This window comes from Diabrotica undecimpunctata, chromosome 7, assembly GCF_040954645.1.
Source record: "Diabrotica undecimpunctata isolate CICGRU chromosome 7, icDiaUnde3, whole genome shotgun sequence".
Lineage (NCBI taxonomy): Eukaryota > Metazoa > Arthropoda > Insecta > Coleoptera > Chrysomelidae > Diabrotica > Diabrotica undecimpunctata.
The window spans coordinates 52,576,986-52,590,392 of record NC_092809.1 but is presented as its reverse complement, the minus strand read 5'-3'; the positions used below and the strand labels follow the sequence as shown (position 1 = coordinate 52,590,392).

General features: G+C 32.6%; 1 protein-coding gene across 1 annotated transcript; it reads right to left on the bottom strand.

Moving 5' to 3' along the window:
* Positions 1-5,898: 5,898 nt before the first annotated feature.
* Positions 5,899-13,104, bottom strand: LOC140445349 (uncharacterized). Its single transcript, XM_072537324.1, has 3 exons — positions 12,938-13,104; positions 7,105-7,204; positions 5,899-6,137 (listed from the first exon to the last, which is right to left on the bottom strand). The coding sequence occupies exons 1-3, from the start codon at positions 13,033-13,035 to the stop codon at positions 6,003-6,005; spliced, it is 333 nt and encodes a 110-aa protein (XP_072393425.1). The 5' UTR covers positions 13,036-13,104; the 3' UTR covers positions 5,899-6,002.
* Positions 13,105-13,407: the final 303 nt, after the last annotated feature.

The following is a 13,407-nucleotide window of genomic DNA, read 5'->3' as shown; positions in this document are numbered from 1 at the left end:
ATGCAAATGGCCTAACTCCACTTTTAGCTCAAATTAACATTTTAGGTTGGTTGGGTTCATAAAAATTAACCGCGTCGACTTAAATACGCCTAACAACCGAAATGTCAAAAATGCCGCGACAAAATACCAGTCGAAACTCGGCTATCTCCGGCTTGATTTTCAACAATACGCAGTTGGCCTAACTCCCAGTGTGTAATGGTAATAACAGGTGAAACGTTGTTGTTCTTAATTTTATGTGCATAAAACAATATCTGAGGTAAGTATCAATAATTTTTTAATGCTTTAATTACCTTTGACGTTCAAATTATTTAGAGAATATAAATTTAGTATTTAATTTTTGTGCGTTCTTGGGTAAATCTGATGTTAAAATATCGTGTTGGAGTTAGGCAATTTTCATTTTATATTTACTTAGTTTGGATAGGAGATAGGCCATTATAGTTTCGATGATAAACCACATAGGTACCTACCTTTAATATTTTTTCCCTATAATAACATTCTGAATTTTTGCTTAGCTAGGTACATAAAAGTATACTTTCTAATTAACGCTGTATATTTCAGAATGAATCCGCAATCCCGTGCGATGAAAATTGGCTTTTATTGGCTAAGCAAAACATCCAGGAAAAGCCCAACAGACAAAGCGATGCCGAAAGCGATGTAACAAGAGATTTGTTAACATTTTGTGATACTTTTGATCAAGATAAGGATTTATCTACACTCTTAACTGATAGTACTAATCTAGCAAGCTCCTCAGCATCTAATCACCACTTATTAGCTGACGACAATTTAATTACTGATGATGATTTACTCACCCTAGCTGAAGAAAAAGTTGCTAACCTGAATTTTATCTCCTCAAATTTTCCTGAAGATGAAATCAACATTGAACCAGAAGATCGTCAGAATTTCGTTCCAGAATCAATTCATGGTGAAGAAGTGCCAACCTCCATTTTGGAAGAAGAAGTTATTGAAGCTTCTTCTAGTCGTTCAGATAAATCTTATGAACCCAGTGAAAATGAAACAAGTTCAAGTGAAAATGAAAATGAAGTATTAGAAGAGCTACAAAATAACACTCCAATGCAAACCCCTTCACGGACACGCAGAAAGAGACGTCATGTAGATCAAAAGGAATGGAAGAAAAATAAAAATAAGATTTTGAGACAAGAAGGAAAGGAATATTTTGGAAAACAAAAGCAAGAAGAAAAATGGAATTATGATATTAAAAAAAAAGCAAAAGCTATAGGACCGAGATGCAAATGCAGTGGTAAATCAGTAATGAATAATGGGAAATCAGTAATGAAGTGCAATGAGATAACAGAAGATCAAAGAACAGAAATTTTTACAAGATTTTGGAATTTTTTGTGGAACGAAAAACAATTGTTTCTAAGGACGCTGGTTGAAAAGAAAAGTACTTCAAGAGCTAGGGATCGAAAAAAAGAGAACGAGTCAAGAAGGGAATTTTCCTATATATATTTTCTTCAAACAACATCCAAGATAAGAGTGTGCAAAACAATGTTTTGCAATACTCTTTCAGTTGCACCAAGAACTGTTGCACATTGGTTGATTGAAAAAAATAAATCACAACACACTGCAAATGATTTGGTGGATGATGACCTTAATGATACGCGTGATAATAATTCCTCCCAAATAGTTATTCCTAGAAAAGCGAAAATCGACAAACAAAAAGAAAATTTGTGCAATTTCTTTACAGTTCTTCCAAAACTAGAGTCACATTATTGTCGAAAGAGCACAAAGAAATTATACCTTGAAAGATCTTGGCAAACAAAAATGGAATTATACCGGTTTTATAAGAATGACTGGTGTACAAAAAACGATTCACAACCGCTATCTATTGCAGCATTTAATAACAGTTTCGACGATTTTAATTTAGCACTTTTTTCACCTAAAAAGGACGAATGTGACACGTGTGTGGGATACAAGACTGGTAATATTGACGAAGCTACCTATCAAGAACATCAGAAGAAAAAGGAGGAGGCACGAAAGGAAAAAGAGGTTGACAAAACAAAAGAAGATGTAAAAGTTTTTTCAATGGATTTGCAATCAGTTCTACTGAGTCCAAAATCTAATGTCAGCGCTCTATATTATAAAACAAAATTAATAGTCCATAATTTTACAATTATGGACATTAAATCCTTGGATGGATATTGTTTCCTCTGGCATGAGGGTCATGCTGGACTAACTGCCAACACATTTGCTACCATCATTTACAAGTTTTTAGAGACTAATATTGTACCCCAAAAAAACTCTACTAGTAAAGTCATTTTGTACAGTGATGGATGCACTGGACAAAACAGAAATGCAATTCTTGCCAATGCACTTTTCAACTTTGCACAAAAGCATGGGATTACAATTAAGCAAAAATTTTTAGAAAAAGGGCATACGCAAATGGAGTGCGATTCAATGCACTCCACAATCGAGCGAAAACTAAAAAACCGAGTCATAAATGTCCCAGCAGACTATGTCAATATTTGTCAAACTGCTCGTATAAATCCGAAACCCTACGTGGTGGAGTACTTGGATCATACATATTTTAAAAACTTTCAAGAAGTTCAATACATTAGTTCCATCCGTCCTGGTAGATCGTCAGGTGATCCTACTGTAACAAACATTAGAGCACTTCAGTATAATGAACAGGGAATTCTCTTTAAAATCAGGCATACAGAAGAATGGATGCCTTTGCCTTACAGAATCACGAAAAAAGATAAAAAAATCTGGAATTTAGAAGAGTTGCCGTTAATGTATCCGACTCCAATACCAATTAAATCGGAAAAATTTCAACACTTAATGGACCTTAAATCGTCAATTCCTAAGGACTTTCATTTTTTTTTATGATAACTTACCACATTTGTAAAATGCCTCTTTCTTTTTGTCTTTTGTCTTGTGTTGCCGTCTTTAAATTTTTTTATACTTAAGTGGCACAATTAATTAGATTATTGCCTATCTCCTGATGCCAACCCATGCTCAGGGAACGCATATTACCTAACTCCCAATTTTTCAAGAATAAAGCCTATTTTTGACAAGAGCAAGTATTTTCTATGGTGTAGCATTAAACAAAATAAAATATTTTGGAAACTTACCATCTTTATAAGGCCATGCAGAAACCTATACTCCTCAACACATCTAGGTGTGTACGAAAATTTTTGGGAGATACTCCAGCAAACCAAGTCACCTAGGGCTCGATAACACGGAAAGAGTTCCACCAGAGCTCAATACTTTTGATACCGTAGGTATCTGGGATGAGTAAATTTTCCCCTTAGAGGGAGTGTGGGCTGTATGGCTAAATCTGGATAATGTCCTTATTAACAACAAATTAAATTTTCTTTACAATAAAATATAATATCAGTAGGGCGAGATTCAGTTTGTATATCACTGTGTAACAGCGGCATACAACTGCTCTTCCACCTAACCCCCCGAAAACAGGATAGATAGACTATATCTAAATAATAAAATTGTATTTTACAATGAAACATAAAAGTATTACATATTAAATTTAAAAAATTATTATAAATTATAAACTATTTATTTTTTTTAAATTACTGTTAAGCTAACAACTGCTCATAAATTATTCTTTTAAAATTGACTGTAGACAGATTTTTAATATTGTAGGACAAACTGTTTTGTTTTTGAATATGTAATTAGACGGTTGACGGTGAGCGGAAATAACATACTTACAAAAAAGTTTACCCAATTAGCAGCATACGCAGATGATATAAACATAATGAGCAGAACAGTGAATGCAGCGGAAGAAACCTAAGTTGAGTTGAAACAGAGTGCAGAAGCAGTAGGGCTAGTAATAAATACAAATAAAACAAGACTACTCATACAAACCAGATCAAATAGACCGGTGCAACAACACTTTATTGACGATATAGAACATGTAAATAGATTCACATACCTAGGAATGGATCTGCTCGCAAGCAATGAAGAAGAACCGGAAATAAATAGAAGGCTTATGCTGGCAAATAAAGCCTATTTCGCGATGGGCCACATATTCAAATCTCGAGACGTATGACTATCAACAATCTGATTTATTTTCTGAACAATATTCATACATTTAAAAAGCGAAATACAAGCTAATTGCAATTTTTTACAAGAACTGGCCTTGGTTTGACAATTGGACGATATTTACAGGGCTAAATCAACACTCTCAGCAATGGATGCTTCGTTAGTTCTCGTGGGTACAATTTACCTTAGTGTTTCATAGCGCATTCAGGTATAATCAATAGGCTTACGTTAGGTTTTGGTCAGGATTAATCCAAATACCTATACGTTTGTGCTAAAGCTTTTAACAAATGTTTATTAAAATGTAAATATAAAGCATCTGATGTGCTAAATATTTTTAATAAATTAAATTGGAAGCCGAGATTTTTCGAAAGCAATTTATGCCGAAGTTCATCAGAAGTTAACTTTTTTTTCGATTTTTTTTTTCGACAATAAATAGATTATTGAATGTACGTTCTAAAAAAAATGTACGTTAATTGACCAAATTTATACCTGTAGTATCTTGTAAGTTTTTATGATGTGTATATCTTGTTGCGTATTTTTCCAGTTTTCACTTCTCTATTCCAGAGTATCCAAGATCATGGCCGAAGTCAACGTTTATTGATCTACCAAAGAAAACAAAATCCGTATCCTGCAATGATTTTCGGACCATCAGCTTAATGAGTCACATTTAAAAGTCATTTCTAAAAATCATACATCAAAGGATATATTGTAGACTATGCGAAGAAAAAATCAGTCGTACACAGTTTGGTTTTCGAAACGCAGTGGGTACGAGAGAGGCTCTCTTTAGCATACAAGTGAATTGCGATATTTATGCATACTTCATTTATTACTTTGATGCAGTAAAACACGACAAGCTGGTGGAGGTATTAACAAATATTGGAATAAACACCTGTGATCTAAGAATTATTAGCAATCTTTACAGGAATCAAACATCGTCTATCCGTACAGAGACAGGAGAATTCGACGATATCAAAATGAAACGTGGGATCCGACAGGGATGTATACTATCACCCTTACTGTTTAACATATACTCTGAGGAAATCTTTCAAGAAGCAGTAGAAGATGTTGAAGCCAAAATTCGAATTAACGGAGAATGTAATAACATCAGATACGCGGATAACACGGTGGTATTCGCTGACATTTATGAAGTAATGACTAAGCTATTCAAATGCCACGATTTATCAGTACACATAAAAATCAGGTTACTACGATGTTATATCTTTCCTATACTGTTGTATAGTTGAGTAGTGGACTCTCACAGACGCTACCTGTACGAAAATTGAGGATTTCGAAATGTGGGTTTATCGGAGAATTCTGAAGATATAATATATCGACGACGTTACTAACTAGGAGGTTTTATTAAGAATGCAACAAGGAAAAGAGTTGTTAACCACAATAAAAATAACCAAAATTAAAGACCTCGGTCACATCATGAGAAACAGCGAAAGATATGAGTTGCTGCAATTAATTCTTCAAGGAAAAGCAGAAAGAAAACGGGGAACAGGTAGGCGAAGAATTTCCTGGCTGAAAAATCTACGTACGTGGTTCAACACAACAACCACATAACTTTTTAGAGCAGCAGTTTGCAAAATAAAGATGGCCAACATACGAAACGGATAGGCACTACAAGAAGAAGAAGATAACAGAGTATATGCGGGTTTTGTCTTTTAATATCTTTTATTATTGTATCTTTCTTGTAGTATTTTAAGTATTTTTATTTGATGTCAGATTGGTAAATATTATTAGAAAACACACGTTTTCTTTCTGTAAGACTTAAGTTCTAGAGTACTGTAGTTCTTGTTAGAATCAAACAGTTTCCACTGTCCATATATGTGTTATAAATGTTTTATAAATGTGTTATAAATATGAAATAGATAATTTACTTACTGCTTAACTTATTTTTTATTTGAATGACCCAAAAATACCATTATTACAAATAACATTCAAAGAAAATTCTAAATTTATTTACATAATAAAATAGTTTAATCGATAAATACTAGAGCGTAGTAAGTAACTGGATCTGCTGTGTTGGAAGTAATATTTACTACAGTATAGGTGTCGAGATATCCACCTTCCAATATTTTGGGAGTGCTGGTACTTCCTTTTTGATCTATTAGCTACAAAATAAAAAATATATATTTAAGTTTAAAAGTAAAAAAATATCAAATAAACACAAATAAGAAACGTTAATTTTAAGACGTTAGGTTTAATATTACGGAATCGCGTAATTTCTTCACCAGACAATCACATTTGTGCGTTTATTTACATTGCAAAAAACATTGCAATTGATTTAGAGGAATCACGTCAAAGTTCACAAAGTTCGACACTAAACCATGGTATGTTTGACGTTGCGTAAGAAAAATATTTAAAAATTAAAAGTCCCTTAGAAGATACAATTTTGGATAAAGAATTGTCATACAATGATTTTGACCGACGGATAGAGCTTTGCGAGCGAGTGATAATTTTTGTGGTGTCGACTTTTTTGCACATTCCCAGCATCCAAAAAAGTTTAATATTTGGATGAGAATTTTCCAAAAAGGCTTAGTGCCAATATTTTCCAATATTTTCAGAGCGTCTTCGAACATTCCATGGTGATGCAGTATATCTTCGCCACCTGGTAGTTCTATCTTTACCTAAGACTGGGTATTTTTGCAGCTTATTCAACTAACCTTTCTTCAAGAATAGGTGAGTTTTGTTTATTTTTAAACTTCTCTTCCGAGTCTATATCCTCAATAGTTTCTATAATACGGTCTTCTATTAAACTCTCCTGATCTGGTTCGGCTAACCCATGAAGCCAAAACAGTCATTCTTGTTACCTCTGATAATTCATTCCAAATAATGGATAACGGAAACTTAACTGGTGACAGGTATTTAGATTTACTCAATATCCAAATTATTACTGCACTTTAACAGAATGATCAGTTAACACTAAATTTTTGGTTTCAAAAAAACGGAGAATACCCGTAACACACGTAAGTAACAAAATTTGAATAATCTAAAAAATTGCGAAAAATTAATAGCTTTCTGTCATCTAGAGGTATACTTTATACAACATTACTTGTAAAAATGCTTTTATATACTTACCAGTAAGCAGGTGATAGGTCTGGAGTAATATCCAGTTGCTGGTATACGAGCTCTAACATTATATCCTGATGGGAGTATAGAGTTGTAAGTAAAAATTTTTCTGTAATGTGTAATATTTTGTTAATACTAATTTGTATCAAAGAACAAGATATATAATCTATTATAATCATTTTTATATTTTATAGTTAAAATTTCAGTGTCGTACAAAATTGTCGACCAGATGTAAAACATTTTACCATCCTCTGTCAAAGTTTTGATTTTTTTATTATTTGAAACCGCTTCAACCACAAGGGTAATTAGCAATGGTCGATTTAATAGATAACATAAATATAAATAAAAATAAAGAATACAATTAGATTTTGTTAATGAGGAAATCAAAAAAACATGATACGATTGCGCTTACTATGTTCACTTAGAATATTTTTTATTGTTGTAGGTAACTGTTCATATTGTCTTTCAAATGCGTACAACGGACACTCCACTAATAAGTGATGTACTGTTAGATCACTATCACATGCATAACACAAAGGTTTGGGTTACTTCTGTAGTAGGAAATCATGTGTGATATTGGTGTGTCCTAATTGTAGTCTGGACATGAAGTTTTAAGGTTGTGACACGAATTTCCTTTAAAATGTGTTTCTTGCAAACATAGGATGGATGAAATTTATTTATAAGAATTTTAAGATCTTTTAAATAAATATGGTACTCATTTACGTTCCATTAAATAATAGAATTATAAATAGTTTAATTATTAATCGGGCTTGAATATGTTCGGGGAGGAATCGCTAGAATCATCGGTAGAAGTATTAGTTAAAATTCGTTCTATAATTTTGTTTGTTATTCTAGGACAACGGGATTTAAGATATCTTGCACTTAAAAAATATGTATTTTTTGAAGTCAATAAGTTCTTGCTATGTTAAGTATCCATTGTTGGAGTTTTCTTCAAAGAATTGACTGATGCATTTGGGAAGATCTTTTACTAGGTTCCTGTTGTTTTCTTGTTGCATTTTTGCCTTTTTGTTTCGTGGCTTCGGTTCAGCGAAGGCATTTTCGTTATCTCTCTTATTGGGTTATTGGGGGGGGGGGAGGAGATATTATTTCAGACAGGTTTCATTTAGGGTGCTAGGATGAGGATCTTGATCAAAGGGATCCATTTGAGTCTCATTGGGTAGGTTGCAGCTTATCGGAGTATGCTTATTTGATTAAGAGGTAATGATTTTTCTAGACGTTTCAGCCACAGTAATAGAGGATTGTGTAGAGGAATTTGTCGACAAATGAGCTGATTGTTGTTTTGTAGTTTCAGTCTTAGTAGAAGAGGATTGTGTAGAAGAAATTGTCTAAAGGTCAGCTGATTGGTGTACTTCCTGTAGAGAGTTTAGATGAACATTATTTTGGGTGTAATTTGAAGGAGTCTGATTATTTTTATTGGGACACTAAGATGCAAAATGTCCTTGCTGCTTGCATAAGTAGCAAGGTTTCTTTTCGATTTAAAATAAAATTCGATAGTTCTTATCTTCATGGTTAGTTAACATGGAATCAGGTAATTTGTCTAGTTAGTTGGCGCTATAAAAGTGTATTGTCGGATACTCAAAATATGCTTGAATGCTGGATTTAAAGTCACTATCATGAGAAAGTTAATTGGAGTTATTAGATGTATACTTAAGTTATTCAGTTATTCTTCAATAACGCTGTGCGGAATACTTGGACATACGTTGGAAATAGTCCATCATTTATTTGGAGTTATTAGTCTTCGGGCTTAAATACGTTCTTGATTAATTACTACAATTACATTGTCGTTTGCTAGAAACTCAACGACTGTCTGTTCACTGGTGAAGAATACAATCATTTGTAATATTAGAAATAGAATGTATTTTTCTGAGATCCACTTTAGAAGTTACTGCATTAAGGTAAACTTCAATATTAGAGTTTGAGAGTGAGTGAAGTAGAATTGCTTGTTTTTTATTTGAATATTTATTTGTAGGTTGATTAAGAGCTATAGAAGATAATTTTGTAGATAACAAGAAAGTTTTGAAGATAACAAACCATTGTTTACAAGTAGATTGCCAGAACTTTCCAAGGTGGAAGTTCCCGCTGCTGAATCAATTTCCATGCTTGGACTAAATAACCTGAATACAGCCTGGTGCTTTAACGGCCTGAATAATGGATCATTACCGGAAGGATTGGTAATTAACCTCACGCCAAATCGGCAAAATAGTTGTTTACCCTTGATTTATTATAGATGAAATAGGAAAAAAACTTATAATTTTTAGTCCAGAAAAAGAAACACTTTTACACTGCACCTTTGTTTAAATTTTAGATATAAACAAAATTCTACATTTGAATCAAAAAAATTCTTTATTTTGTCCAAACTAACAAGCAAACATTAAATATTAATTATCGCTAATTGCTGATATGTTTACTGTTCGGAGGTTTGATCAAGAATCACAAAGTTTGGAATTGATGGCAATATTACAGCGATTTCGTTTAACTAAAGGTTGAATTAGCCAAATTACTTCTATAAGTATGTGTATATCGGGCACAAGTAATAAATTACGTATTTATTAAAATTTATATTCAAACCCATGTTCTTTTCTCCGTTGCTAAATCAAGGTTGTCAAATTGTCAAGGATAAAGTTATAGTAATATTTTTAATTTTTTTTTTATTTTAATATTTGACCAATGAAGCCTGATGCTTCAAAGCGCTAGCAGTGTGCACACAGTAGATATAAGTCGTATGGGAAAATGGAAACTTCCACACCGTACTCAATGAACGACTTTGGTGGTGAGCGTAACCATAAGAGCAGCAGTCTAAAAATTAATTTGGCTTGGTTAAACCGTAAAAAACTCAAAAATTCACTAAAGAAAGAGGCGGTTAAAGACATTTGTGAGAAGCCCATAAAACTTCACAAAAAACTGAACATTTCTGTCATTAAAACAATTACTGTGAATAATAAGAAACTACATGTACTATCGATCTGTAAGTTCGCCAAGTTTTCCCAAATTCTGATTTGAAAGGATGCCGTTTTCACATTGGACGGAGTTGGTAAGTTTATTAAAACGATTTATAGTTTATGTGAATTTAACTTTAATTACATGAAACAGGTGATAAAAGATTCAGAAAGTGGGTTTGGCAACGCAATTTTTGAAAGAATTAGACATTTTAATTTACTTAAAATACGTGTTTTTGGTTTTGCGATTTTTTTTGGAGCTATGTTACCCAGAACTATCCATCTACCATATAGGACGAGAATAGTTCGTCTCTACGAATTAAATTTTGTGTTTTGTTCGCTCCGTGCGTGACTAACGCGACATCTACCGCATTCATCTGACAGTTTTGGACCTCTCAATTTGAGGTTAAACATATATGTTAAATAGATACGAAATTGACAAGTATTAATAATTAGTTTTTTAATTATATTTTTTCAGTTTATGCGCAAAATAAATTTAGTATTAAAAACTGGGTTTCCAAAAATTCATCAACATTATCATTTCAACCCTAAACGGAAAAGAAAGGGAAAAATCTAGTAGTGGTAAATAAAGTTTTTGCATGTGGAAGAGCATGTAATTAAAAACAATAATAGTAAAAATTATGATATAAAAGCTAAAGTCATCAGGCAGGCTGCAGTTAGCTTGAAGCCTTATAAAATATAATTTAAGGTAAATTATTTAAATTTTTCCTATTTAAATTGCATAAAAGTGAAATTATGTGATATTTACTTTTTTATATTAATAGCAGGAATTCATCTTTTTCTTTTTTCTAATTTATATGTAATCTTTGAAAACCTATAAAAACTACACTCACTATTTTTGCTATTATAAGCACAATTAAATACGCAACATGTATTTGTATTCATCTTTGATAAAATTTATGCGTTAAAAGATCCAAAAGATCCAATTTTGTCATATTTCGCCGCTACGCACGCTAGCATCGTTTTAAGATACCCCTACCATGGTCATGCACGGAGCGAATACACTGATGCCCAAAATTTTTTTTTATATAATTTTAAGTATAAACAAGTTTTTTTTCGCTATAAAACAAATAAAAGAAAGTTTATTTCTGTGTATTCAACTTTATTTTATTTGTAATATTTAGTTCATTGGGATTGATTTTGATTTACCTAAAAAATTTAAAATGCTTAGTGTTCGCGGTCATCGACAATTTGGTCATTTAAGCGACTTTGAAAAAAGACGCATTGTAGGTATAAAAGGGGCCGAATTTGGTTTATGGGATATTTTACAAAGAGTTAAGGCTAATTATTCAACAGTATTAAGAGTTTGGAGGACGTGGCCAAATGATACGACTTCGGCATTGTAGAGGGTCCGGACGTCCTAGAATATTGCTTTCAGAAATAGACGGGACAGTATACATCAAGTAAGAGATGATTTAGTTGCAGCTATAGGAAGGATAGTCTTAAGAAGAACAGTGTTAATCAAAGATAACTTGGAATAGGACTGAGAGCTTATCGTCTGCTTTTGTTGTTACCTTTGATAGCACAGCATAAGGCTTGATGCTTAGAATGATGCAGAGCTCTTTAAAATTGGAATGGTCTATGGTATTTTTTCTACTTCAGTGATGAATCTAGATTTTGTGTGCCTCTAATAGGCACATAAGGATAAGACGTTTTCGAGGTGAGAGGCGAAATATGGACTTAGCTGCTGAACGTCATACAGCTTCAGCACCTACAGAGCAGATCACCTCTAGTTCTTATTAGCGGTACTCTGTCTACAACCCTGTTTAATCTGTGTCTAGAATGGATAGTACGAAATAGCAATTTAAACAGAACAGGGACTTTAAGAACAAAGAGCTATCAGATATTGGCTTATACAGATGATGTTGCGATTCTGGCTAGATATAGAGAGAAGTACACAGTGTTTTACAAACCTCAGCAAAAAAACTCATCCTAGTCAATAATGAAAAAAAATCAAAGTACTTCAAACAGGATTAAAAGATCCGAGAATGCAGATAACACCCTACAATTGGAACAAGTAAGGTTTAACATAAAATTATTACATCTAAAAACATATCGAGAAGAGCCAAAATACATATATACAAAACAGTTTTAAGGCCGACAGTCCTTTATGCAAGCAAAACACGGGTGCTAAATAAACACAAGAAGGAAAATTTAATATATGGGAAAGGAAAATATTGAGGTGAAGAAGTTTTGGAGTAAAAAAGAGGGGAAGGTAAATAGAAGAAAAACCAATGCCGAGATTATGAGTCTTTTTAAAGAGCCTATGACATAAGAAGTTGTAAAAGCTTCAAGATTAGTTGCTTAAGATATTTAGAAAGAATGAAAGAAAAAAGAATATCAAAAATGGTAAAAAATACAGAGATGGGTGACAAAAGAAGAGTAGATCGCCCAAGAAAGAGATGGTTAGATGAAGCAAAAAAGGACCTTAAAGAAAAAGGTATAAAAAAATAGGAGAGTAAAAACTAAGAACAGTGAACAATGGAAAAAATTGCCAATCTATAGGCCTAAGGGGCCTGCGTTAGCATTATTAGCGACTACTAAGGGGTTAATGGGCAAAATTGAAAGTCGAAGACGACCAGATCGCAAACGACACTCATAAAAAAAACGAGATAAAAAAAACTAGTGTGACATACCTACTACCAATACAATGATAAGAAGATTAAAAGAGCGATCCTTACGGATAATCCAACCAGCACGAATGCCTGCACGCTACATAGCGTACAGCACCAAAGAAGAAGAAACATTTTAAAATCCATTACCACAAACAAAAATATTTAGACAGCTATGTAAAGATTGACAGAATTTACATAAATAAACAATAAATATTATTGTATTGATTGTATATTCAAAATTCTACTTACTGCCTATTGGTATTTGCAGGACAATTGGTATAATCGTATGCACTAGAATAAACAACTAATACCAACACCGTGCACAAAAGGGAGAATTTAAATACCATTTTAGACGATAGTTTTTGTATCAAATAGCTAGGTAGATATAGAAGATTTTATTTTAAAGTTAATGGCAAACAAGTTCACGATATATATACCTACTTTATTTATTTTCCTAATAATTCCTTGAACACAAAATCCTTTTATTTTAATTAAATTGCGTAATAATATTTTTTGTTTGATGTACTTTCTTAAAATAAACTCTAATTTAAAGGTAAATAAGATTACAATATAAGTGGTGTGTTGTTATTGCTAGCGCTAAAATGATAGTCAATGCGTTTCGCAAATAATATTTTCTTCTTCCAGTTGTTCCTATTCTAATTCTATCTTATATAGGATCCACTTTGTTGTATGTGTTAATTTTTCATTTGAACGCCACT